The following is a 26,440-nucleotide window of genomic DNA, read 5'->3' on the forward strand; positions in this document are numbered from 1 at the left end:
CCAGGGGCATTGGATCATAGCTGCCACTGTGTTCTGACCCCAACCTCCAAAGCTGGGTTATGTGGAGAAAAGAATTTTACTGTACTCTACTGTATGTATATAATATAAAACCAGTTTGAACTAGTTAGTCACATTTTCTGTTCAATTACAGTTCTGCACAGTTTCTGCTCAATCGTGCCCAGATCTTCTCTTCTTTCTCTCCTGATAAGGATTTGTCTTTCCATAACTTTGTGCTGACCATTGGATTAGATAAAATTACTCCTGTCCTTGGCCAATCAAAATCCTCTACAAACTTGTACAACTGAACAACTTGGCACAACTTGCATACCAAGTTCTGCTCATACATCTGAATAAACTTTGAGAGAACTTGACAAATAAATAGTTCGTCTCTGTGTCTCTTTTGGCAACTCTCCCAGGATCCCGAGGAAGCATGCAGCAGGGTGATTTATATAGAATCTGTCCGACCAGATAAAAAATATTTTCTGCAGGATTTGTTCTGGTAAATAATGAAGTGTATTTAATTTTTTTTCCCTATAAGTAGAAATTCTCTGATAATCCAATTGTGTCAAGGATTTTTTTTCTATACCTAGTCACCAGGGCTCTCAAGTTTTGAAGACAGGCAAGCGTGACATCTCCACCCCCTTATTCCACCCCCTATTATTAACCTATACATCCTGCTGCACTCTTGTCATTTTATGTGAAAATACAGTTAAATATATGGATTGATGTGGTCAAGCCAGATAAACCTCATAATTATTAAGGTTATGCTTATAAAGCTTATGCTTATTTTATTAAGCCATTTATTGACATTTGGTGGGTCAGACCAAGAAATCCACACAGATTGGGTTAATGACTATATGGGATAATGACTAGCTTATTAAAAAAAGTGGCTTGCACAAAAACCTGAGTGAGAAAAAAACAACTCTGAAAGTTAATCACTGCTTTAATGTTAATCCCAGAACCAAACGTTACGCAGAGGTGCAGTGTCTGCTGTCAGCTCATCACTAAAGATGCAGATGTAGTTATGTCCTTTGTGCAAGTGCATTTAGCAGACGCCCTTATCCAGAGCGACTTATAATTTTTATACAACTGAGGGTTAAGGGCCTTGCTCATTGGCCCAGCAGTGGCAGCTTGGTGAATGTAGGAATCAAACTCACAACCTTCTGATTGGTAGCCACACCTTAACCACTAGGCTACCATAAGTCACCTCAGACTTGCTCAATGATGATAAATACAAACACGTTTAAATATATCTAATATTAATCTTTAATTTCATTATATTAAACTTTATATTATCATTTATATTAACCTTTTGTTCTATGTTTATGTTCTGTAACGCTGCTTTGAGTCAACGTCCATTGAATTGAATCATATGATGGAAATCTTGTGGTCTAAAGCTTGAATAGCTGCCTTTTCATCCCAAAGGACTTTTTATGAAGCCAAATACAAATACTGGCAATAAAAATAAGTGTTTCAAGTTTCATGTATCAAAGTTGATATACATACACCATGTATAACTGAGTCTATAAAGGAATTTATGAAAAAAATATGTGATGAATTAACATGTAGCCTACTTTAGCAATTTTATCTGATTTGTTCAACACTTGCAACCTTATATTCACATAATGATTTGTCCTAGTCCTAAACCTATGTTTTCAAATTAAACTTTCAAATGTTTGTGAACTGGCTACTGTAGTTGACATTTTCACAAGTGAGAAGTGAAGGATTTTTACTTCAGAACATTACTCATTCAAAAGTGCAGAGTTTATCACTTTTTATCCACTGTCTTTTAGCAGTGAAAATTCTCTCACGGTGAATTAAGGAAGCAGGTTTCCATGCTAATTCAGAAGCTGCGTCTCAATTCACAGTATAAAGCAGTCACGTGTTCGTCACGAATCACGTGCTTACAGCAAACCGTATCGGTTCAGCTACGTTGCGCCACTGACATTCGAATAAGAACCGAATAATCAGAGTCGAACGTGACGTCACGGAATTTTGAATCAATTGTTTACCATAGCGATATTTTGCAATTATGTAAACATTATGGTATGTAGCCCAACAAACAAACAAACAAACAAACAAATAAATAAAAAATGTTTTTAATTGTTTTTATTGTTTATTTGATTTGATTTTAAAATTTTATTGTTTATTTATTTGTTTGTTTGTTTGTTTGTTTGTTTATGAATTTATTTATGTAAGAAATATTTATAGAATGATAAATTTAGTAAATAGATTATTATATATTTCAAATTATATATGATTATATATATATATATATTAAATTATATATGATAATATATCATATATGACATCATAATATATTATATATAATATTACTATATTTTAAGCAAATATTTTATCATATATTTCTAATAATATATGGTAATATATTTACTTAATATATCATAATATATTATATCATATTTGATATAATATATTATATATTATATTATATATAATATCTTAATTTTATAATATTATATAAGAGACAGCTAATGGCTGTCTATTATATAATATTATTATATATTTTGATATAATATCATATTTGATACCATAATATGACATCTTAATATTATATAATAAACAGATAACAGCTGGTTAGCTAAATAACATTATGTTCTGTATCTAGTCTGTCTTGTAATGTATGTTTAAGGTTTAAATATGAAGTTAAGGCTAAAACTATAACTTTTTAATGTTTAAGCCTCCAAAAAAGACCGCGGGAAAGTCTGTGAAAGGAAAGGCTATGAACGAAGTCAATGGACTTTCTACAGACAACATGTCAACTAAACAGGTAAAGTTTAATAAATGTACAAATTGTCTTTATTCTAACTGATTCATTATCTAAATAGGACAAACATGTTTATATATAAACCCATGATCAGTCACTGAGAAGTGATTAAAATAATATACTGTACAAAACAGTGGCAAAAGCTTAAGATGTTATGTAAAAGTTTAAAGTTGGAATATGAGTCATCTAAACTTGGAAAAGGAAAAACAATTCTAATTAAATAATGCACCTTTAACTCACACGAACAACTTTTAGTATGTTAACATGGGATAAATAGTGTATACTGTGTAAGGAACAATAATGATCACTTGGGAAGGTTTTGTTATAGAAAATAATAATGGTGTGGTGTGATGAAGCCGAGTTACTTTTATTAACCTGAAGTTTATGTTTTTCTTCTTATTCTACAGAATATTGCTACAGATTTCTTGACACATTGTAAAGACATTTTTTACTTTTTATACGTTTACTGTATACGTAATTTAATGTTGCAGAAAATTATTGAAAAATGTTAGTTTCTGTTGTCTCTTTCAGAATATCAGCTATAAAAGAGTTTACTTTTGCACCACACTGTAGACCAGCATTAACATACCAAAATAATTTGCACTGATTTGCCTTGCAACACTCCTTGTTGTGTGATGTAATTCACCATCAATTTTGATTCACCGTCAGCTGAAAGAACAGATTATCCAGCTGCGTGAGGAGCTGGAGAAGGAGCGAAAAGAGTGCAATTACTTCCAGCTTGAGAGAGATAAAATACACACTTTCTGGGAGATCACCAAAGAGCAACTGGAGGAGAAGAAAGCTGAACTTAGGATGAAGGAGATTGAAATGGTAGAAGCTGAAGAGAGTCATCAGGCTGAAATCAAGGTATGATCAGCATTCTACAGTGACTCAGATGATGTGTAAAAAGAAGTGTCTAAAATGATGCATCTTTTTTGTCTTTAGTTGTTCAATCAGAAATTTAAACAGTTGCAGTATGGACGACAAACCCATATAACAAAACTTAAGCCAGAAGAAGTGGTTGCCACCAAACTTCAGGAGAAAAAGCAGATAGACCTGGAGAATGAGGTGCGGAGAAGAACGCGCGGACTGACAATGTATATGCAAGAACAGAAGTTCTCCTATGAGTACTACATAAATGACCTAAAACTGGTGAGTGCAAGCTGAGGTTTTCTCTCTATGACATATGGGAATTAAACAGTAACATCAGTGAAACTTTCAACTTACAGTACAGTTTGATAGGCTGTGATGTACTGTACTGTGTTCCGAGGTTTAAGGCTTAAGCTGTGGCTTGCAAAAGGACATTTCCTGGACATTATTCAAGGACCAGAATTTAACTGAAGAGTTTGACACTACTGCCTAAGATTATGTGTTGTATGATAAAATTCCATCATCTATCTTTACGTAACTGTGCACTGATCAGTGCATCCATGGATCCATTAAAAGCCTTAAAAATCTTAAATTTTAACTTGGTACAAACTCAAATTTTAGGCACAAACATTCCTGAATATGTCTGTTATTTAAATATTTTTACACATAATATTTTCATTAACACTTAAATAATAATTCACTAAAAATGACCTCATACATTTTTAGTAGAATATTAGTAGATTTAGTAGATTATTTATCATCACTGTCATGTTAATAGTCGCTTGTTTGTTTCCACAGAGCCACGATAATGAAATCTCCAAGTTGTTAAGTAAATTTGAGATGAACGTACAAGGTACTGTATTAGGAGTGTATGTCTTTGACTCTCTATGACACATAACAGTGTGTAGAAACATTGTACCACGTCTCAACAAGCTGGTTTTCCTCTACAGAAATCGAGGCTGGATATGAGAGGAAGTTGAAAAAACAGCGAGAGGAGCAAGACCTGAGGTGCAAGACTGAGTGCCATGAAATCATTCGAAAGAAAACCATCCATTACAGCACACTGATAAAGAACCACGACAAAGCGTTCACTGATATGAAGAACTATTACAATGAAGTGAATCGTGTGAATGTCGAGCATATCAGCTCACTTCAGGTATGCCAAGATTTATCATTTCCCATATCATATCACGTTTATTTATTTGTCATGCTTTGGTAACATACTAAACAGTCATACCAATAAAGTACAATTTGAACATAAATTTTTCTTTTACGGCTTTAAACTGCAAGTTTCTTTTTTAAGTCTCCAACATAATGCGTTCTCTTTATGGCTGGCTGTGTGCAGAAGCAAGTGGAGGAGATGAAGAAGACTGAGAATAGGTTAAAGAGAGAGTTGGCTCAGGTGCGGGAGCAGAATAAGCGATTGATTGAGCCACTGAAGAAAGCCACAGAGGAAGCATCGGAGCTAAAGAAGCAGCTCGCAAAACATAACGTGGACAAAGCCAAACTAGCCGTATGTTCTGTATCTCTTTTAATCTTGAACTTGCATCATCACTTTCACTGTGAGCATTCAATTAGTGCATACTGCATTCACAAGGAGGTGTGTTGTTATAGGAAAATAATGAATGACAGGGTGGGGTTGTAAAGTTTAGTTAATATTACGATTATGGTAATATCACCATAAGATGATTATTTTATAGAGCATGTAAAAAGCACAGCAAATTTTAACAAATACATTTTTACATATTTACTGAAAAAGCCACACATTAGTCTCTATTATTGCCTCTCAGTAAGGGCAATCTGTGAAACAAGTTAACCTATTAAAATGATTGCTTTAATATTATTCTATTATTTGTAGGCTCTACTGTCATCATGATTTGTTGTGTGTTTTGGAGGATTACTGTGTAAACCAGTACTAAACAGATCACAGTTTCTAAGTAATCCTATTTTATTTCTCTTTCAGGAAGTTACTACAAGTCTCAAAATTGTGGAGAAAGAGCTGAGAAACCTTAAATGGGAGCAGGTAGTGCTGGAGGAGGCATTTGATAGGGTGAGAGAGAGTGTGTTCTTTTACAGAGAGAACAAATTATTTAAGAAACAACTTTGCTAAAAACTCCTCTCTCTTATTTCTTGGGGTTCAGGTGCAGCAGGAACGTGATGAACTATACGAGAAGTTCAACGAGAACTCTTAATGACACCATGGAGAAAAAGACACACAGCTTAATGAGGTTCAGTGCAACATGGTGACTCAAACACTAGTCTCGTCCTCAGACATTATGCCCACAAACTGTTGGCTGAACTTCTGGTTTCAAAGTCATCATCTGACCAATTGGATTCTAAAGGATTTTCAGGAGCCGTGTGCGTCACGTTATTTTTCACTGTCTCCCAGGAAACAAAACTATGGTGATGTTCTGCTTCCCTCATGGAAGAAAGAAGCCATCATGTTAACAACTGTGACACTGAGTGTTTACAGTATGTGGATTATCTAAACCCTGGATTTTTCAAATTATATGACGTTCCTAGTATAGACTCATTTATTTGCACACCTTTCTTAAATGGACGATCTACGGTTGCGCAGCCGTCTGTATTTGTTGAGACTTTACATTTTCATGCCCTTAACAATGGTGCTGATTTAAATGTCAATCAGACACCTCCTTGGGTAGTTCTTTGATAAGAAACTCGGCAATAGAGTCCAGACCTTCTGCCATCAGTCTGACGGTCTGATTACGCGAGCGTACTCGCATTATTGCGACACAGTTAATTACTAAACCTGCTCTCTGATGAAGGAAACTGAAACTTCAGTTATGTCTATTGGGCCATCCTGTGCAAATAATTTTCTTGATAGTTTTAAAAATGACGTTATTGTTAAATCTGGGGTAAATAAATATAAGTTTAATGTTTTTCAAAGGCATAATTACAATTTGAAAATCAAGTTACCTTATAGACAGTTTCTGTTTCATTTGGTCATAGAACCTCATGCACACTCCGTTACGGAAAATTCATACATAATTTCTTATCATTTCAGACCTAATATTCGTGGAGAAGTCACTGAAGAAATCGCTACAAGAGTCAATATAGTTGGTCAAGGTACAGCACCCGAAAATAGAGATGCTAGCGAGAACCTGGATACAGATCAAGGCCCGACTGCATATTGGAGATCATTGGCCGTTGTACGTCTTCCACTGATTAAAAACATTTAGACCAGATGAATGCTGGATGTGTTAAATACTCAGATATCCTGTAGTTTGTGAGCACGAGCATGAATGTACAGGTTGTTTTTTTTTTTTGTGAATGTACTCGCCGGGTGCCATTTAGGTTTATCCTTGTGTTCCCTGGTCAAGACACCTCAGGAGGGGTTGTTGATCCTGGGACAGGTTTTGTTGAGTGGTTTGGAGGGTTTGGACCTGGAGTGCTCTGCTAAATGGCATGAGCCATAATGACTCTTCAACTGCAGGGGGGTTTAGGTGATGGGGCAGGAGACAATTGTAAGATTCGAACATTGCAAGCCTGAAAAGCAAAGATGGCAGTTGAGTCTTTTGGTCTGAACCCCAGATCTGAAAGTCATAGCCAGTAAACTTCTATATCTTCTATATATCACTGAGATATATGATTAGAGATGCTCTTAAGAATTATGTGTAGCATAGCAAATAAAGACCTTTAAAAGAACAGCAGTTAGCAATAAACAGACTGATGTTTTATGCCAAAGAATATACAGTTTAAAACCTACCTCTGTAATGTTGAGTCAGTCTGGAAATGTGCATAACATGCTGTACAACAGTCAGTGTTTCCGAACAGAAAATACTGAATTAGTGTTTATTAAGCAACCAAGGGCAGTGAAGGACAAGCATTTGTCTCATAAATTGTAAAGCTGTAAAGCATAAAAACTGTCACATGACTGAAAGAAAACGGTTAAATGACTGACATCAGCGGCTGGCAAACAAATATCTAAAAAGTAAACTATCCTAATTCAAATAAAGGGCAAAAACAATATGTGTACAATAAATATTATTATGGATTTGCAAAGAAACACTTTACAGATTAGTACAATTAAACACCTTCAGTAAAGTGACAACACAAAAGGTTCTGCAGTGAAGTGTTTAATATACATGTATTTCCTGAATCATTATGATCAAACACCTTCAATAAACTGCTGACATGCTCAAGATTATAAAATAACAAATTTACTTTGTATTTTGGAAGACAAAAAAAAAAGTCATTAATTTTTTTTTTATCGAACTCCATGTTCAAAATGTTCAAAACCTGTAGAAATACAATATATAGTAATGAATACTGTGAAATAGCAACTGGACACAAACTGAAGAAATACAAACTAAAATATCTACAAGACTTTCACCATTTCAATTAAAGTAGGGTTGGAAACTTTATTTGTAATATGTTCACAAACAGTTCTTCAGAGCCCCTAGAAGTTAAGAATTCTCTTGTCTGTTAGGGTTACTATATGATGACATCATGAAATCAAAACTAAAACAAGTGAAGAAATGAACAAAAAAAATCCAGGTGAGGTGGTTTGAAAAGAGTTTGAGGAGGTTAAAGCAAAAAGCACCCGAAAAGTACCCAACACCTCTGGGAACTTCTTCAAGATTGTTGGAATGTGACCATGAGGCTGACTGGGAGAATGCCAACAGTGCCATTAAAGCAAATAAGTGGCCACTTTTTTAAAACAGAATCTAAAGCATAAAACACATTCTGGGTTGTGTATCACGTTTTGTGTGTGGAAAATAATAATAATAAAAAAAAATTGAATAAGAATATATATGTAGCCTATCGATTATATTTAGTTATGTATTAGTCATTAACCACAGGACGGGTATATAAGCATGTCATCAACAAGGTAGATAGAAAATTAATTACCAATATGTTACATTAAGTTACATTTCTGCATGAATAGATAATTATGAATGTAATTAATACAAATATTTATTATCTAACTTGTTATAGCAAACTTGTAGTTGCAACTGATGAATACAGACATACAAGGACCAGAGATGGGTGAAAAATTGCTTATTATTTTATGTGACATTTCAGTGATGCTAGCACACTGAAACTACTAGGGGTTACTTTGAAGAGTGCCATCTCTACTGAGGGTCTCGAAGTCTGCAGAAGAAAATGAAAGAGCAATAGTAAAGGCTCTAACCAGCTCCGTGTACAGAATGTCACCTAGGGACCCAAGAGTGTTCCTCCAAACCATAGCGCTCCCAATCAACCAAATACTGGATGCCCCTCACGCGACCTCGGGAGTCCGCTTATCCGGAGCCGGGTCATGGGGGCAGTAGTCTAAGCAGGGACGCCCAGACTTCCCTCTCCCCAGACACTTCCTCCAGCTCTTTCGGGGAATACCGAGGCATTCCCAGTCCAGCCGAGAGACATAGTCCCTCCAGTGTGTCCTAGGTCTTCCCCGGGGCCTCCTCCCGGTTGGACATGCCCGGAACACCTCCCCAGGAAGGCGTCCAGGAGGCATCTGGAACAGATGCCCGAGCCACCTCAGCTGACTCCTCTCGATGTGGAGGATCAGCGTCTCTACTCTGAGCTCTTCCCGAGTGACCAAGCTCCTCACCCTATCTCTAAGGGAGCGCCCAGCCACCCTATGGAGGAAACTCATTTCGGCTGCCTGTATCCGGGATCTTGTCTTTTCGGCCATGACCCAAAGCTCATGACCATAGGTTAGGGTAGGAACATAGATCGACTGGTAAATAGAGAGCTTCGCCTTGCAGCTCAGCTCTCTCTTCACCACAACAGACCGGTATATAGACCGCATCACTGCAGAGGATACACCGATCCGCATGTCGATCTCCCGCTCCTTCCCTCACTTGTGAACAAGACCCCAAGATACTTAAACACTTCCACTTGAGGCAGGAGCTCTCCACCAACCTGAAGGGGGCAAGATACCCTTTTCCGGCTGAGAACCAAGGCCTCAGACTTGGAGATGCTGATTCTCATCCCTGCCACTTCACAATCGGCTGCAATTGGCTAAATTTGGCAGTACATGGATGCTACACATCTTTTACGGTTGGCCGTGTAAGCGCTCCTCCGAGCACCATCCAAGCAGCTTCACTCTCTGCCAGACCTTGTGGCATTGGGATACCATTTTTTCCGCAGCCAGGACCCCTAACTCCACCTCCAGCTCGCCAAACATGGGGGGATATCCGAAAGGCATTCAAAAGGCGACTTGCCCTGGGCTGAATGCCAAAGAGCGATGTGGGCATACTCATCTCACATCAGGTGTCTGACCCTCCCCTTGGTGGTGGCCAGACAATGGAGGTAGTGAATTAAGTCCTGGTTTACCCTCTCTGTCTGACTGTTTGACTCAGGGTGGAAGCCTGATGAGAGACTGACAGCTGCACCTATTAGATGGCAGATGGCTCTCCAACATCGGCTGGCAAACTGAGGGCCCCAGTCCCAGATTAATTCGGGTGGGAAAGCTGTGTTCCCTTATGACGTGCTGTAATACAAGTTCCGTCGTCTCCTTGGCAGAGGCGAGATAGGTATTGGGACAAATTTGCCTGCCTTAGAGAACCGGACCACTATCACCAGGATCACACTCATTCCATGAGAGCGAGGCAGGCCGGTGATGAAGTCCACGGAAAGGCGTGACCACGGGCGGGACGGTATAGGCAAGGGCCTTTGCAAGCCCTGTGCCACAAATGTCCAGACATCTCGACCACCAGAATCGGCGCTGCAGGAAATCCAAGTTTCTCATGACTCCCAGGTGCTTCGCAAAAGGTGAGGCATGGCCCAAGAAAAGAACCTGTGGTCGGACAGGGGTTGCGACGTAGAGTCCATTGGGTGGACCTCCACCCAGGTCGGACTACTGTCATTCTTTGAGCCAGGTAGATAGAACAAAATCAAACCAGGCAAAGTACAGAGACCACCTGGCCTGTCGTGGGTTCAGTCTCTTGGCCTGCTGGATGTAGGTCAGGTTCTTGTGGTCCATCTGGATAAGGAATTGCTTGGCCCTCTTCAGCTAAATGCCTTCACTCCCCTCCAGTGCCAGTTTAATGGCCAGGAGCTTGCAATCCCCTACATCATAATTCCTTTCTAGTGCCGTCAGCTGGTGAGAAAAATAAGCGTATGGGTGCAGCTCTTGCTTAGCCCCTGACCAATGGGACAGGACAGCCCCTACCCCTATGTGTTGACCTCCACTATGATCTGGGACTCTGGATCAGGCACCTGAAGCACGGGAGCCGAAAACAGTGTCTCCGTCAAGGCCTTGAAGGCCTCCTGAGGCCCAGGCCTCAGGCAGGTCCAGAGAAAGCATTCGGGAGGAATTCACAGAAGCGGGTGGAATAACCGACCTGGCAGGTAGAGAAATTAACTCTCAGAGCGGTTAGCGCTCTAATACAAATGACCGCCCTGAATCTCAATTGAAACCTTTTTAGATCCTTCTCTCCTATATTACCTCTCAGAGCACTATGCACCCTGATACATATTACCACGCTACTCTGGCACAGACTATGTCCGCATGCTTGAGTGCCGAAACTCTGGGTCTAATAGTGTAGTGCAGTACACAACTCCACATTTTATAAAATAAAGTCACCAGCTAATAGCTAACAGAATTTACAGTTTATATTTCAACATCCTTTTTCATTTATTGCATTTTCAGGGTTTTTTCTGTCACACCTGCAGACAGCGAGGGTTTCAAAATCAGGGAAACTAGATTACACTTGGTGATTACACTTAGATTACACTTTTACATATAATATAATATAAATAATAATTATACAAAAAATAATAATTTTCTATCTCTCTCTCTGCATGACATCAACCTCAAACACCTCCCCGGCATTTATCTGGTGTTTTAATTCTCTTCAAAGGGTAGATCACGTACAACGCACTATGATCTCGGTTATGAAGATGGGCCACGATCTGTATCCGGGATCTTGCTAGAGTCTCCATTTCCAGGTGCTGTAACTTGACCAACCCTATCGACTCTTGTGATTTCTTCAGTGACTTCTCCAGGAATATTGGTGCTGAAATAATAAGAAGTTTGTACATTATAATACAACTCCACATGCTAAATGAATAGAGGCATTTCCATTAAATCAGTATCCACAATGATAGTGTACATCAGATATTTGTGCAACTTATTTGTTGCTTACATCGGCACTTTCCCCGCATTTTCTTCGTTAAGGGGGTAGCGTTTCTGGAGTGTCATGTAGTGATATTTCAGCATCTTCGGCTGATCCAGGTAGGATGAGCCCTTTTCGATGTCAGCTTTCATAGTTTCCACCAGATTTCTCATGTATCTGATCTGAAGAAACAAAAACATTACACACAATGCCACTGGTGATTAAATTGGACAACTTATCCATATTACCATTAATATGAGTAATAACTTCATGCTGAATCCTGACAATGGAAGAGCAAATGAACCAGATACGGTCGATAAGGTAACAATTTTTAAGACCTGTAAATATGCCTTTGAAAAACATCAAACCTACAGTATATTTATGGCAGCTCTGAAATTTTGTGCTACTTTGATTGGACAATTCGATCACCTCAGATTTAACAATAATGTCATTTAAAAAAAAAACTTTCCAAAAAATTATATTTGCACAGGACGACCCAATAGATATAACTGAAGTTTTTAGATTCCTTCGTCAGAGAGCAGGTTTAGTAATTAACTGTGTCTCAAGTTTGCGAGTAGGCTCGCATAATCAGACCTTCAGATTAACGGCAGAAGGTCTGGACTCTATTAGCGGTTTTATTAGCAAAGAACCAGAGGGTTTCTCATTGACATGTAAAGCAATCAATCACAGTTTGTTTTGTTCAGCACCATGTTTAGGGGCATGAGAATGTAAAGTCTCAACAAAAACGAACAGGCATGCAAGAATAACGTCTGAGGCAGATACTAATTTATGAGTCACCACGTTCAAAGCACTGGGCTGTAAATTACAGGCAGCAAGAACCTCATTAAGCTGTGTTTCTTTTGCCTCCACGATGTCATTAAGAGTGTTCAGTTTCTTCTCCAGAAGCAGGTTCTTAAAGCCGTTTTTCTGCTGCAGCTCCAGGGTGACCTTGTTGAACTTCTTATTTAGATCATCGCGCTTTTGCTGCACCTGAACCCCAAGAAATAAGACAGAGGAGATTTTAGCAAAGGTATTCCTTAAACAACTTGTTCTCTTTGTTAAAGAACATACTCTCTCTCACCATAATGAACGCCTCCTCCAGCACTACATGCTCCATTTTCAGGTCCTTCAGCTCTTTCTCCACAGCTTTCAGACGTGTTCTCACTCTCTGAAAGAGAAAGGAAATAGGATTACTTAGAAACTGTGATCTGTTTTGTACTGGCTTACACTGTAACCCTCCCAAACACACAACAAATCATGATGACAGTAGAGCCCACCACAAATAATAGAATTATATTAAAGCAATCTTTTTAATGGGTTAACTTGTTTCACAGATGTTGCATGTAGCTCTTACTGAGAGACTATAATAGAGACTAATGTGTGGCTTTCTCAGTAAATATGTAAAAATGTAATTGTTAAAATTTGCTGTGCTTTTTACATGCTCTATGAAAGAATCATCTTATGGTGGTAATATTAACTAAACTTTACAACCCCACCCTGTAATTCATTATTTTCCTATAACACACCTCCTTGCTAGTGAATGTAGTATGCACTAATGGAATGCTCACAGTGAAAGTGATGATGCAAGTTCAAGATTAAAAGAGATACTGAACATACGGCTAGTTTGGCTTTGTCCACGTTATGGACTGCAAGCTGCTTCTTTAGCTCCGATGCTTCCTCCGTGGCTTTCTGCAGCGGCTCAACCAATCGCTTATTCTGCTCCCGCACCTGAGCCACCTCTCTCTTTAACCTATTCTCAGTCTTCTTCATTTCCTCCACTTGCTCCTGCACACAGCCAGCCATAGAGAGAACACATTATGTGCAAGACTTAAAAAGAAAACTTGCAGTTTAAAGCCGTAAAATAAAAATTTATGTTCAAAGTGTGCTTTATTGTTATGACTGTTTAGTAGCAAGGTTACCAAAGCATGACAGATAAATAAACGTGATATGATATGGGAAATGATAAATCTTGGCATACCTGAAGTGAGCCGATATGGTTGACACTCACACGATTCACTTCATTGTAATAGTTCTTCATATCAGTGAACGCTTTGTCGTGGTTCTTTATCAGTGTGTTGGAGTGGATGGTTTTCCTTTGAATGATTTCATGGCACTCAGTCTTGCGCCTCAGGTCTTGCTCCTCTCGTTGTTTTTTCAACTTCCTCTCATATCCAGCCTCGATTTCTATAGAAAATGTTGAGACATGGTACAATGTTTCTACACACTGTTACGTGTCATGGAGAGTCAAAGACATACACTACTAATACAGTACCTTGTACTTTCTTTTCAAATTTACTTCTCAACCTGGTGATTTCATTATCATGGCTCTGTGGAAACAAACGAGCGGCTATTAACATGACAGTGATGATAATTAATCTACTAAATCTACTAATAATCTACTAAAATTCACAGAAATCATTATTATTATTATTATTATTATTATGAAGTTAATTATTATTTAAGTGTTAGAGATAAATGTGTAAATATATTTAAATAACAGAAATATTAAGGAATGTTTGTGCCTAAAATTTGAGCTCATACTAAATTCAAATTTAAGACTTTTTACCGCTCCGTGGATGCACTGATTAGTGCACCGTTATGTAAATATAGATGATGGAATTTTGAAATAAAACACATAATCTGAGGCAACAGTGTCAAACTCTTAAAGTCCCAGAAATAAAGCTGAAACTACTCTAACTCCTCCTGCAAGCCACAGCTTAAGCCTTAAACCTCGGGACACAGTACATCACAGACTATCAAACTGTACTTTAATTGTAAGTTTCACTGATGTTACTGTTTATCTCCCACAGGTCATAGAGAGAAAACCTCAGCTTGAACCCACCAGGTTGAGATTTTTTATGTAGTTCTCATAGGAGAGCTTCTGTTCTTGCATATCCATTGTCAGTCCGCGCATTTTTCTCCGCAGCTCAGTCTCCAGGTCTATCTGCTCTTTCTCCTGGAGTTTGGTGGCAACCACTTCTTCTGCCTTAAGTTTTGCTATATGGGTTTGTTGTTCAAACTGCAAGTGTTTAACCTTCTGATTGAACAACTAAAGACAAAAAAGATGCATCATTTTAGACACTTCTTTTTACACATCATCTGAGTCACTGTAGAATGCTTATCATTATTATTGATACCTTGGTTTCAGCCTGATGACATTGTTCAGCTTCTTCGATTTCAAGTTCCTTCGTCATAAGTTCAGCTTTCTTCTCCTCCAGTTGCTCTTTGGTGATCTCCCAAAAGGTGTATATTTTATCTCTCTCAAGCTGGAAGTAATTGCGCTCTTTTTGCTCCTTCTCCAGCTCCTCACGCAGCTGGATAATCCGTTCTTCTAGCTGACGGAGAATCAAAATTGGTGGTGAATTACATCACAACAAGGAGTGTTGCAATTCAAATCAGTTCAAATTATTTTGTTATATTAATGATTGTCTACATTGCAGTACAAACGTAAACCCTTTTATAGCAGAAACTAACTTTTTTTTTCATTCATTTACCACAATATTCATTAATATATTTAATATTCATTAATATTTGGCCTATTTAGATGATGAATCAGTTAGAATAAAGACAATTTGTAGTTTTAATAACGTTACCTGTGGAATCGACATGGTGTCTGTGGGAAGCCCACTGAATTCGGTCGTGACCTTTCCTTTCGCAGCCTTTCCGCCGGCCTTTTTTGGCGGCTGAAACATTAAAAAGTTATATTTTTAGCCTTAACTTCATATTTAAACCTTAAACAGACATTACAAGACAGACTAGACTGTAATTGATCTAACTATGTTTAAACTTAGCTAAAATGTAATGGTTATTGAAAGCTATCCCGTTAACTATCAAAGACATGCAACTCTGAATTTTATATATTTTTATACAATTTATTAATAATAATATGTATATAAAATAAATTAGATATTTATTCATAATAACTTGCTAAATAAATATCAAGATTTATTTCTTCGACTACATTCTTACCATAATGTTTCAATTTGTAAAATATATTTCTTATATACAAATATATTTGTAATATTTAGATGATGATTCAGTTAGAATAAAGACAATCTGTACATTTATTAAACTTTACCTGTTTAGCCGTTTTGTCTCCGGTCTTGGACTTTTTTGGAGGCTGAAACATTAACAATTATAAGGATTAATTATAATTCATAATATATTTAATTGTTAATTATTCATAAGTTTTCCTTGTTCGACTGCATACTTACCATAATGTTTATATTATATATTATATAATATATTAAAATATATTATGTTATTATATATTATTATTATATCGCTTTCTGAAGCAATTTTTATAGCAATAGAATTTTCCGAATTGATTTGACGTGACGTTCGATACTGAATCATCGAATCGCGTTCGAATCTCTTAGTGAATCGTTTGCATTAATCCCGTGATTCGTGACGTCAAAACAAACACGTGACTGCTTCTGAATTAGCATGGAAACCTGCCTCCTTAATTTACCGTGAGAGAATATTCACTGCTAAAATTCAGTGGAAGTAGTGAATAAAAAGTGATAAACTTTTGAGCACTTTTGAATGAGTAATGTTCTGAAATAAAAATCCTTCACTTCTCACTTGTGAAAAGTTCAACTAGCCAGTTTACAAACATAGGTTTAGGACTAGGTCAAATCCTTATGTGAATAAGGTTGCAAGTGTTGAACAAATCAGATGAATAAAATTGCTAAAGTACATGTTAATTCATCACATTTATATGTTTTCATAATTTCCTTTATAGACAGTTATACATGGTGTATGTATATCAACTTTGATACATGAAACTTGAAACACGTATTTTTATTGCCACTATTTGTATTTGGCTTCATAGTAAAAAGTGACTGATTTATTGCATGAAACAATCAAGAAATGTCTGGGTCCTTTGGGATGAAAAGGCAGCTATTCAAGCTTTAGACCACAAGATATCCATCATATGATTCAATTCAATGGACGTTGTCTCAAAGCAGCGTTACAGAACATAAACATAGAACAAAAGGTTAATATAATATGAAAATTCAAGTTTAATATTAGATATATTTAAATGTGTTTGTATTTATCCCTTGGATGGAAAAGGAAGAAACCTTGAGAGGAACCAGACTCAAAGTGGAACCTCATCCTCATTTAGGTGACGCTGGAGGTGTGATTATAAATATACAGTGCGACAAATGTTGTATTGATGAGGATTCGATGGCATGAACCATGTTTAAAGGCTTTACAGTCATGAACCATTTCATAAGGACAGTTTAGGGGCAAGCCTCAGGGATTCGTCTCATCATAACAACTAAATCTCACGAGAAGAGAAATCAAGTCATCCTCTGAAGGGTGAAATTGTAGTAGATGTGCCTAATCACTAAGTGGCTATATAGTATAGTATATATAGTATAGCATTTACTCACTTGCACAAAGGACAAACCTACATCTGCATCTTTATTGATGAGCTGACAGCAGACACTACACCTCTGTGTAACGTTTGGTTCTGGGTTTAACATTAAAGTAGTGATTAACTTTCAGATTTGTTTTTTTCTAACTCAGGTCTTTGTGCAAGTCACTATTTTAACAAGCCAGTCATTATCCCATATAGTTATTAACCCAGTCTATGTGGATCTCTTGGTCTGACCCACCAAATAGTCAATAAATGGCTGAATAAATTAACCATAAGCTTTGTAATAGAGCCAATCATGAGGTTTGAATCTGGCTTGATCACATCCATCCATGTATTTAACTGTATTCTCACAGAAAATGACGAGTGCAGCAGGATGTATAGGTTAATAATAACCAAGTGCACACATACAACCAATAAGGTTAATTTTGCCCTCCTAATGTCTAGATAACTCCTTGGTTAAGGAATATCTTTCCAAATATGATCAGTGGAAACACAGAAGGATAAATATGTGACTAGTCCATAGTGACTAGGTATAGGGGAAAAAAAATCCTTGACACAATTGGATTATATTTAAAAAAAATAAAATACACTTTAGTACTTATCAGAACAAATCCTGCAGAAAATATTTTTTATCTGGTCAGACGGATTCTATATAAATCACCCTGCTGCATGCTTCCTCGGGATCCTGGGAGAGTTGCCAAAAGAGACACAAAGACAAACTATTTGTCAATTTCTCTCAAAGTTTATTCAGATGTATGAGAATATGTACAGAACTTGGTCTGCAAGTGGTGCCAAGTTGTTAAGTTGTACAAGTTTGTAGAGGGTTTTAATTTGCCAGGGACAGGAGCAATTTTATTTAATCTAATGGTCAGCACAAAGTTAACGAAAGACAACAGAGTAGAACAGGATGTATTGCTCTGGGCGATATTGAGCAAAAACTGTGCAGAACTGTAATTGAACAGAAACTGTGACTAACTGGTTCAAACTGGTTTTATATTATAAAGAGTTCGCATCTTGACTTTTTCCAATTCAGTAACTAAATAAAAGAAAATAAAAAGAAACATAAAAATCAGTCACATACAGTAGATGCACTTATCTGGTTGGAAAAGCATTTTTTCTCTTCATGATAAGTCACTATGTCAGGGACAAAAACTCACTTGAAGAGATAAGTACAGTATGAAAACACAAGACAAGGATTTGTCAATAAATACGAAATGGCACAGATAAACGTGATCATTTAAGCTTAAGCTAGAATAATTTAACTACAGCATGTCCTAATTCTTAGATCTATCGATATGCTTCGTATTGAAACCTTTCGGTGCCTAATAAAACTCTTTCAGCAAGCTGAGCAGAATTACGGCTTCACTCCTGTGTGACTGCGCTGGTGTCGATAGAGATTATTCTTCCAACTGAAACGCATCCCACAGTCTGAACAGTGAAACGGCTTCACTCCTGTGTGAACGTGCTGGTGCTGTTGTAAAGTACTCATGTGACTGAAGCTCATCCCACACTCTGAACAGTAATATGGCTTCACTCCTGTGTGAATGCGCTGGTGTCGTAGGAAATTGCTCTTCCAACTGAAACTCTTCCCACAGTCTGAGCAGTGATATGGCTTGTCTCCTGTGTGAATGCGCTGGTGCTGTTGGAGAGCTGTCCTCTGACTAAAACTCATCCCACATGCTGAGCACTGAAATGGCTTCTCTCCTGTGTGAGTGCGCTGGTGAGGTAGGAGATTACACTTCTGACTGAAACTCATCCCACATTCGAAGCAGCGGTATGGCTTCTCTTCCTTGTGAATATGCTGGTGTTGGTGGAGATTACTTTTCTGGCTGAAACTCATCCCACATTCTGAGCAGAAATATGGCTTTTCACCTGTGTGAATACGCTGGTGCCGTTGGAGTGTATATTTCAGACTGAACCTCATTCCACAGTCAGAGCAGTGATGTGGCTTCTCTCCTGTATGAATGTGCTGATGTTGCTGAAGATTTCCCTTGCGACTGAAATTCATCCCACACAGTGAGCAGCGGTGAATTTCTTTCTTTACATGTCTGCGTGCGATGTTACTGCAAGATGAGCTTTGTTGGATGTTGGTGAGTTCAAGCTCCATTCTAGTGAATGGACAGCAGGGGACAACAGGACACCACTCGTTATCTAGAGCACAAAGAAGCAAATATTGTCAGTTATTTAGGATTTGTAACAAAAAAGTTATAAGCTGAAATGCAGAGCTATATACACACACAACACCTTTCCTGTGTTGGATTTCACACCAGAATAATATGTATAAGATTTCACACCAGATGTAAGAGTGTCAAGATATACTCTGACCCAATAAATATTATTTGCAGAATTTCTTCAGGTAGAGAAATAGTGATTTCAGTATCAAGAAAATCTTCAAGAAGAAGAACAAGAAGAACAAGAAGAATATCATGGTATATCATGGGTCCCGAATGCTGAAGGGACAGCACCGCTTCATCACCCCATTGCTGGGGAAAGCAAAGGAGCATATGGCCACAGGGTGGAGCAGCTTTAACATGTCAAGAACAACGGCCAATCAGTGCGGCCCTCAAACTCTTCACGCTCTGTTAGAAGAAGGGAGAGTTTTATGGGCATCGCATTCTCACAGAGGCGAGTAAATTTTCTATCCACAAAACTAGTGTATTTTTCCCTCTCTTTCCCAGAACCTCAAGAGGATACAAGAAGAAGACACTTCCTGGTCCTGCTACACTTCATCAGCTTCCTGGATCCCTCTTATGATGTTATAACAAAGTTATTGTTTTTCTCTCTGTATATAAATATTAAAATATATTTAAAAAAAGTGAAGTGCACAAATAAATGAAAGTCACAAATATTTTGGTGATTAATTAATAAATATTTGGTTCACAAAAACTTTTGAGAAATTTAAATTGTGTCATTTTTCACAGTCCAATTCAGGTAAACTTCACATATTTTAACAAATTAATAAGCTACAAAACTGCATGAGTTGGGCTGACAAATCATGAACAAACCGAAAAAAGAAAAACAATTAAAAAAAAACAATTTAAAAGCAATTATAAATAAATAAATCAAATCAACTGAGCTGAGAACACGGATCCACGCTTGATAAATTGCTTATCAAAAGTCTAAAACACCTTTTGTTTAATCTCCACCATTTATTCTCTCTATTCGAACATCAGTACAAATCCTGAAGCAGATCTATCGTTCAACTCAATTTGTATCTTGCCGTTAATTTTACATTTTCATTTCCAGCATTTAGCAGACGCCCTTATATCCAGAGTGACTTACATTATCTATTTTTTTATACAACTTAGCAATTGAGGGTTAAGAGCCTTGCTCAGGGGCCCAACAGTGGCAGTCTGGTGGACTTTGAATTCGAACTCATGACCTTCTGATCGGTATCCCAACACACTGGACCATTCTGCACTATGCACCTTTCCTTTGAAATATATGTCTAGTGTGCAAGGAGTTTATACACTAAGCTGAGCATCAGGCCTTGCCATGGCTGTTACTGGATGAAAATAAGACCTAGTCTAGCATTCAGCACATTTAACAGACAGACACACACTTAACACTACTCCTCACATGAATAACATTGTACACAATAGACAAAGATTGGTGAATTATCTCCATTGTATTTTTATTGTTGTACATTTAACCAACACAAAGGCTTTAGATCATCTCCCATGTTTCATACAGCGACTGTACAACATCACAGGATTACTGGAGAGAGTCGGGACGGAGATCTTTATGTTTGCTTTCACTGTTAGCGATAACTAGTCGAAGATGACTAAATAAACCTAAAGCTAAAGCTAGAGGCTAAAGGCTAAACCTAAAGCTAAACAAACTTTCTTACCGTGTTGTGTTAGAGTAGGATTGTGGATGCCCACAGTCTGACAATAAAATAGGTCCGGAACCACTAATTCCGAACAATGGTCCCTACCGCGTTGGAAAATTCGATATTTGATTAATGGTCGTCGTCGTTTTTAAATCATTTCACATTGAACAAATGTTTTTAACAATATACTACGTGAAGGAAGCAGTCAAGTTAATTATTAACACAAAACCACACATTTTAAAACATTTTATATTTCTCACAGTGGTTAATGTGCCCCATTAGCAGAATAAAAGGTTTTTAGCTCTTATTGTTAAACGCTTAGATTTGTGATTTATATTCTAATTCTAAAGTTGAGATAAATCCAATTATGTTTAGTGTTTTAAAAAATTGTCAGTTTCCAAATTATTGTTCATTAATCACACAATGTTTTGTTATTCATCTATTAATGTCTTAAAATTGTAAACAAACATTACTGGCATAGTTTTCTCTACATAAAGCTCTTATATAGAATCACGTAGATAATAATAATAAGAAAAATATAACTAACACTGGAAAAGTGTGAATATCTTATGTAACAGATCTTTTGCCAGAGTCTAGTCAGTTGCTTTCATATGGGTGCATGGGTCACTAAACTAATTACATATATACACACAAAGTGAAGGGGGAATGTTTTTGGTGACGCCAGAAAGGCACAGAAAAGAAGCAGCCAGAGATGAGCACAGAAGCGGTTACTTCTTACTCAACAATTACCTATCAGGTTAATTCGCTTTGCACTCTGATGCACATTACCACTCTGAAACAAACAATGCTTCTTTTTAAGCTTTTAGTTGCTATATTACCTCTCAGAGCGCAACGCGCCCTAATACAGATTACCGTGCTGAACTGCAAGTAGAAACTTTTCCTAACTCATCTTTAGATTTTATATTACCAGGGCTGTCAAGTGTCACGCATTTCGGTCTTTTATCACGCTCTCCCGCCACACATCGTATTTCTCACGCAGAAAAACTTTTTTTCTATTTATCATATTTAATATGCGCAAAATGTATCAGTCCGCACCGCTTAATCGAGCCTGACACTTATCAACCAATCAAAAAAAAGTCTACACAATAGCCAATCAGAAAATAGCACTATCTGGGTAATATTTACCGCAACAACCAAATGGGGGAAAAAAATCATTAGCGAGGGTATTTTCGATGGTCGGTTTGAACAAAACCTCAACACAAAACAATCATGACCCTAAAAATGGCTGGGCTTGAGCCGAAGTGTTTTAAATGGGAGCAATATTACAAATGATAAAGGAGTCCAAAAAGGCAACAAACACTTACAATAAACACCAGTCATAATCAATCAATCTCTCTCTCTCACTCGCGCACGCACACAAATTAATAATACTTTGTACTTGGTTAAATTGCGGTCAGTATCCTTACCAAACACAACAACTCCCATTTATTTATTTATTTATTTAATGGATGGATGGATGGATGGATGGGGGGGTGGAGATGTCACGCTTGCCTGTCTCCAAAACTTGAGAGTCCTGTATTACCGCTCAGAGTGCTACATACGCGCTAACTTTGGCGCAGACTATCTCCGCACGCCGAACGCACAGGTGTTAGCGATTTGCGCTAATTGCAGCTACGTGTCCGAGAGCCTATAAAGAGGCGTGCTGTTGGCCGCGATTGCCTTGTCAGACGTTACAAGTATAGCTTATACATAAACATGCATTTCCATTGTATATGATCAGATAAAGTTTGTTAATTATATGAGAATTTTCACTTCAGTTGAAACTTGAAGGATTTTTTCAATTTTGTTTAATAATATTATTACTAATAGTTTTATTTTTCCATTTTATATTTTAGTAATGCTTGTTAACAATGATTATGAAAAAAATAATTTCTTAAATTTTAATCAAATATAAAAAACTCAGTAATAATAATTCATTAATATCTTTATTTTTCTTTTTTATTAATAAATTATTTTATTAACTTTTTTCTTAATCTATTATTAAATATTTTTTATCCACATCTCGCGAGCCCTATTAGAACCTGTGCACACGTCATATCCGGCGTGTTTGATGTTTTTCTTTAACTTGTTTATTTTTGTTTAAATCTAAACACAACACTGAGCTGCACGGAGCTGCATCCTACATCCGACAAAGAAAGAAAGAAAGAAAAGAAAGAAAGAAAAACCATGGATTTCCGCGCTCCTCCCGACCAATCTCAGTCAGCTCACGGTAAGAGAATGTGACTTTAATTTCATAATGTTTTTACAATAAAGCGGGTTTAAATTACACCGTGTTTACAGTCTAATGTTTTCTATCTAAGCGAGATCTTCTTTCGACATGAATTAACACAATGCTACTTACTGTGCTTGCGAACTTGGACACAGGTATAAATGACAGTAAAAATACTGAACCGAATCGATGAGTTTGACTTAATAATCGATTTTAATTCCACAATAAAATATTTCCGGGGGAACACAGAGGCGTCTGGGGAGAGGGAAGTCTGGGCGTCTCTGCTTAGACTGCTGCCCCCGAGGATGGATGGATGGAATAAAATATTTCCTCTGTTGTTTGGTCACTTTTCACAATCCTCGCTACAGGTTGTACAGTAAAGCAGGTGTAACATAGTGATTAGACACATACATGATTAGCTCCGGACTTTTGTGTTTTCTACCTGTAGAATGTAAATGTAGCTAATATTTTATTTATCTAAGGATTAATAGGAAACATTACAGGCTTTTTTGTATTATAGTTTATTAATATACTATCTCTCTCTGTCTCTCCAAAATAAAATGTATTTTAACTGAAATATTGTATTATGTTTTTCTGTCTACAGGCTCCTTCATCTCCCAGTCTGAGGTACTGAACAGTGCTGCAGCTAAACAGATTCAAACACACACACACCAATAACACAACATTTTTGCTTAATATTGTAATATAATATATTAACTACATCTTTGATGTTTAATTAATTCTATTGTTTTCTACTACTATTTCTCCTTCTAATAACAGCATTAATAATAATAATAATAATAATAATAATAATAATAATAATAATAATAATAATTACTATATTTTGCTTTCCCAGTCTGCTGTTCCTGCACCAGATCGGAAGCCGCTGACAATCTACATGTTGGAGTCAGCTGATCTGGGCGAACAGATCAGGATGCTGTGTAAGTCTCAGTCATACTGTATACAAACTTGCACACAAATACACTTCCTCACAGCATGACAAGTGTTTCCTTAAATACAACAGTGTATACAGTCCACAGTCTACTTTACACTCCTCGTGCTTTTGGAATATGGAGCCAAACAAAAGACAAAGCAGCATCTCTCACACTCTCTCTGTCTCTCTCTCTGCAGATGAGTACATTTTTCCCCTAGTGGAGAAAATCCACCCGACTGGGGCCAAACGTATAACCAGGTTGGTTATTGAAGGAGAGAACAACTTCGACCTGGTCAACTTGATTGCGGAGCCCAACCGTCTGCGTGCCCATGTACTGTACACACACACGCACATGTTTGTATGCTTTAGTAAATTGTCTAGAAGTTTAGCAATATATAAATTGTGCTTTGTCTGATTCATGCAGTTGCCATGAGTTAGCTTTACTTGTGTGGAAACAAAGCCACACCCACTAATGACTTATTTACCGATATCCACATTCATGTATCAGTTGCTTATTCAATTATATCTTGTGCTCTAACCAGCACGAAACCAAGCCAGCCAATGAGCGGTTAATGCTCAGTTCCAGTCCTTAGCACAGATAAAATTGGAGGGTTGAGTCAGGAACGGCATCAGATAAAACCTGTGCCAAATCAAAACACATGGCTCGGACGATCCGCTGTGGCAACCCTGAACATGGAGCAGCCGAAGGACAACAACTTGCTTATTCAATAATCACACAAATCAAATAGATGAAACACTGTAATTTATCGTCATATTCATGTGTGTGCAGGTCAATCAGATTGCTGCTGTGCTTCAGGCGAGGGAAGCTGGCCAGGATGTGGTAAGTACTCTGATGCACACAATAATTCTTAGACAAATGCTACACAATTTTATTCTGCAGTCATTACACACACTTTGCAATTTATAGCCAAAATATACAGTAAGCTCCCTAGATAGGTCAAATGTTTGGCCTGAAATGAAACATGTCCCGTTTGATACACAGTATAAGCATGAGCTCTCTTCTGCTTGATGATTAGCACTTGCTTGGGCAAAGTGGAGACCAGATATTTCTTCAGTCTGCTCAATATAAATCTGCTGAATAGAATACATGCAGAAAGACTATAATTTTGGAATATCATAACAATTATTAAGACCAGAGCAATAACAGGATAATGTTATAATATAATAAACTGTAATTAAAATTGGGTAATTATCATTATATGCAAAAGAAATATAACAATATAATAATCAGTGCATATCTGCTTCTCATTTTTAAGCACTTTCCTGTACTCAAGAAGAAGAAGAAGAAAAGGAGGGGAAAGAACAGCCAATTTTTTCAATAAACTGTATATATTGTATTGTATATATTTACAAATGAACATAAGATTATAAATATTTTAACAATTTGTATGTTTTTTTAAATTTGTAATGTAAAACTCTGAATTAAAATATGAATGACTATTTATTTAATAATAGTAATAATTATTTAAGGGATAATTAAATTTTTACAATTTTTTCTGTATAATGTTAATCTCCAAGTAATGCAACAAAATAAAATAAAATATTTTTGTAATGGGAAGTGTTAAGAAAAATTTGTGATAAAGTGTAAAAATATAATAACTCAATCTAACTACCTGAATCTAAATTTTATTAAAATCAGACTTTATAGCATATAATCAAATAAGCCTAAGTGACTTAGCTGTAGTAGAATTGCTATTCAAAATGAAATAATCACTCAGAGAAACATGGATCAAAAGAAGTTAATTGATGAAAAGCCTAATCAATATAAGTAGAAGAACATCCTCTAGAGGGAGAAGTAGGGTGATCAGGGCAGGTACACTCTAAACGATTCGTTGGCTGAACAACCATTACTTATAAAAAAAAAAAAAATAAGCTAAACACAAATAAAGTAATTTTAATTTTTCAACCTCTACTTAGCATATATAGTGTCTGTACTGTAACATAAATATATACATTACAAGGTGAACCTAAGTGTATGCCTAAATATAATGAAAAAACATGTCACTACACTAGTATTAAAATTGCATCAAAACTAAGTAATTATAACATAATATTTTAAGTATATGACTGAGCCACGTGATATTCAAATCTGGAAAAAACTGGATCCATCTGGTGATGCACATGTTAAGACGGTGGAACTTTCTATAAACTAAGCAAAATATTTGATTTTGAGGTTTTGACTTTAATAAACACTTGTTTGTAGTGTTAAGTGAAGATGTTTTCTGAAACGCAAAGAGGCGAAGACGCTGAAAAGAGGTAAGATTTGTCGTTTTAATGTACATTCGTTTATTT

General features: G+C 36.9%; 4 protein-coding genes across 6 annotated transcripts; 2 read left to right on the forward strand and 2 right to left on the reverse strand.

Moving 5' to 3' along the window:
* The first annotated feature begins 1,982 nt into the window (after positions 1 to 1,982).
* LOC113635430 (dynein regulatory complex subunit 4-like) lies at positions 1,983 to 6,884 on the forward strand. 3 transcript variants are annotated; one of them, XM_047818017.1, is made up of 10 exons: positions 1,983 to 2,046; positions 2,702 to 2,791; positions 3,458 to 3,655; positions 3,734 to 3,940; positions 4,457 to 4,511; positions 4,609 to 4,814; positions 5,004 to 5,171; positions 5,622 to 5,708; positions 5,800 to 5,886; positions 6,684 to 6,884. In XM_047818017.1, exons 1-9 carry the CDS (start codon positions 2,044 to 2,046, stop codon positions 5,848 to 5,850), a joined length of 1,065 nt encoding a protein of 354 aa, XP_047673973.1. In that variant the 5' UTR covers positions 1,983 to 2,043; the 3' UTR covers positions 5,851 to 5,886; positions 6,684 to 6,884. The 3 variants fall into 3 exon arrangements, 2 of the variants coding, with proteins under 2 accessions (XP_047673973.1, XP_026990647.1); XR_007143786.1 differs by lacking the exon at positions 1,983 to 2,046 and having other exon boundaries at positions 2,592 to 2,791; positions 5,800 to 6,130; XM_027134846.2 differs by lacking the exon at positions 1,983 to 2,046 and having other exon boundaries at positions 2,593 to 2,791.
* A 4,333-nt stretch (positions 6,885 to 11,217) lies between these two features.
* Positions 11,218 to 16,115, reverse strand: LOC113635454 (dynein regulatory complex subunit 4-like). Its single transcript, XM_027134902.2, has 12 exons — positions 15,960 to 16,115; positions 15,824 to 15,865; positions 15,339 to 15,428; positions 14,883 to 15,080; positions 14,588 to 14,794; positions 14,018 to 14,072; positions 13,724 to 13,929; positions 13,363 to 13,530; positions 12,827 to 12,913; positions 12,586 to 12,735; positions 11,776 to 11,927; positions 11,218 to 11,646 (listed from the first exon to the last, which is right to left on the reverse strand). Exons 1-12 carry the CDS (start codon positions 15,960 to 15,962, stop codon positions 11,523 to 11,525), a joined length of 1,482 nt encoding a protein of 493 aa, XP_026990703.2. The 5' UTR covers positions 15,963 to 16,115; the 3' UTR covers positions 11,218 to 11,522.
* Positions 16,116 to 17,851: 1,736 nt separating this feature from the next.
* Positions 17,852 to 22,533, reverse strand: LOC113635506 (gastrula zinc finger protein XlCGF7.1-like). The gene is made up of 2 exons (XM_047818016.1): positions 22,391 to 22,533; positions 17,852 to 19,282 (listed from the first exon to the last, which is right to left on the reverse strand). Exons 1-2 carry the CDS (start codon positions 22,407 to 22,409, stop codon positions 18,486 to 18,488), a joined length of 816 nt encoding a protein of 271 aa, XP_047673972.1. The 5' UTR covers positions 22,410 to 22,533; the 3' UTR covers positions 17,852 to 18,485.
* A 453-nt stretch (positions 22,534 to 22,986) lies between these two features.
* On the forward strand, positions 22,987 to 25,700 carry LOC113635516 (polyadenylate-binding protein 1-like). The gene is made up of 6 exons (XM_027135012.2): positions 22,987 to 23,193; positions 23,798 to 23,820; positions 24,050 to 24,134; positions 24,325 to 24,458; positions 24,918 to 24,968; positions 25,405 to 25,700. The coding sequence occupies exons 1-6, from the start codon at positions 23,151 to 23,153 to the stop codon at positions 25,468 to 25,470; spliced, it is 402 nt and encodes a 133-aa protein (XP_026990813.1). The 5' UTR covers positions 22,987 to 23,150; the 3' UTR covers positions 25,471 to 25,700.
* Positions 25,701 to 26,440: the final 740 nt, after the last annotated feature.

Source organism: Tachysurus fulvidraco, chromosome 9, assembly GCF_022655615.1.
Source record: "Tachysurus fulvidraco isolate hzauxx_2018 chromosome 9, HZAU_PFXX_2.0, whole genome shotgun sequence".
Lineage (NCBI taxonomy): Eukaryota > Metazoa > Chordata > Actinopteri > Siluriformes > Bagridae > Tachysurus > Tachysurus fulvidraco.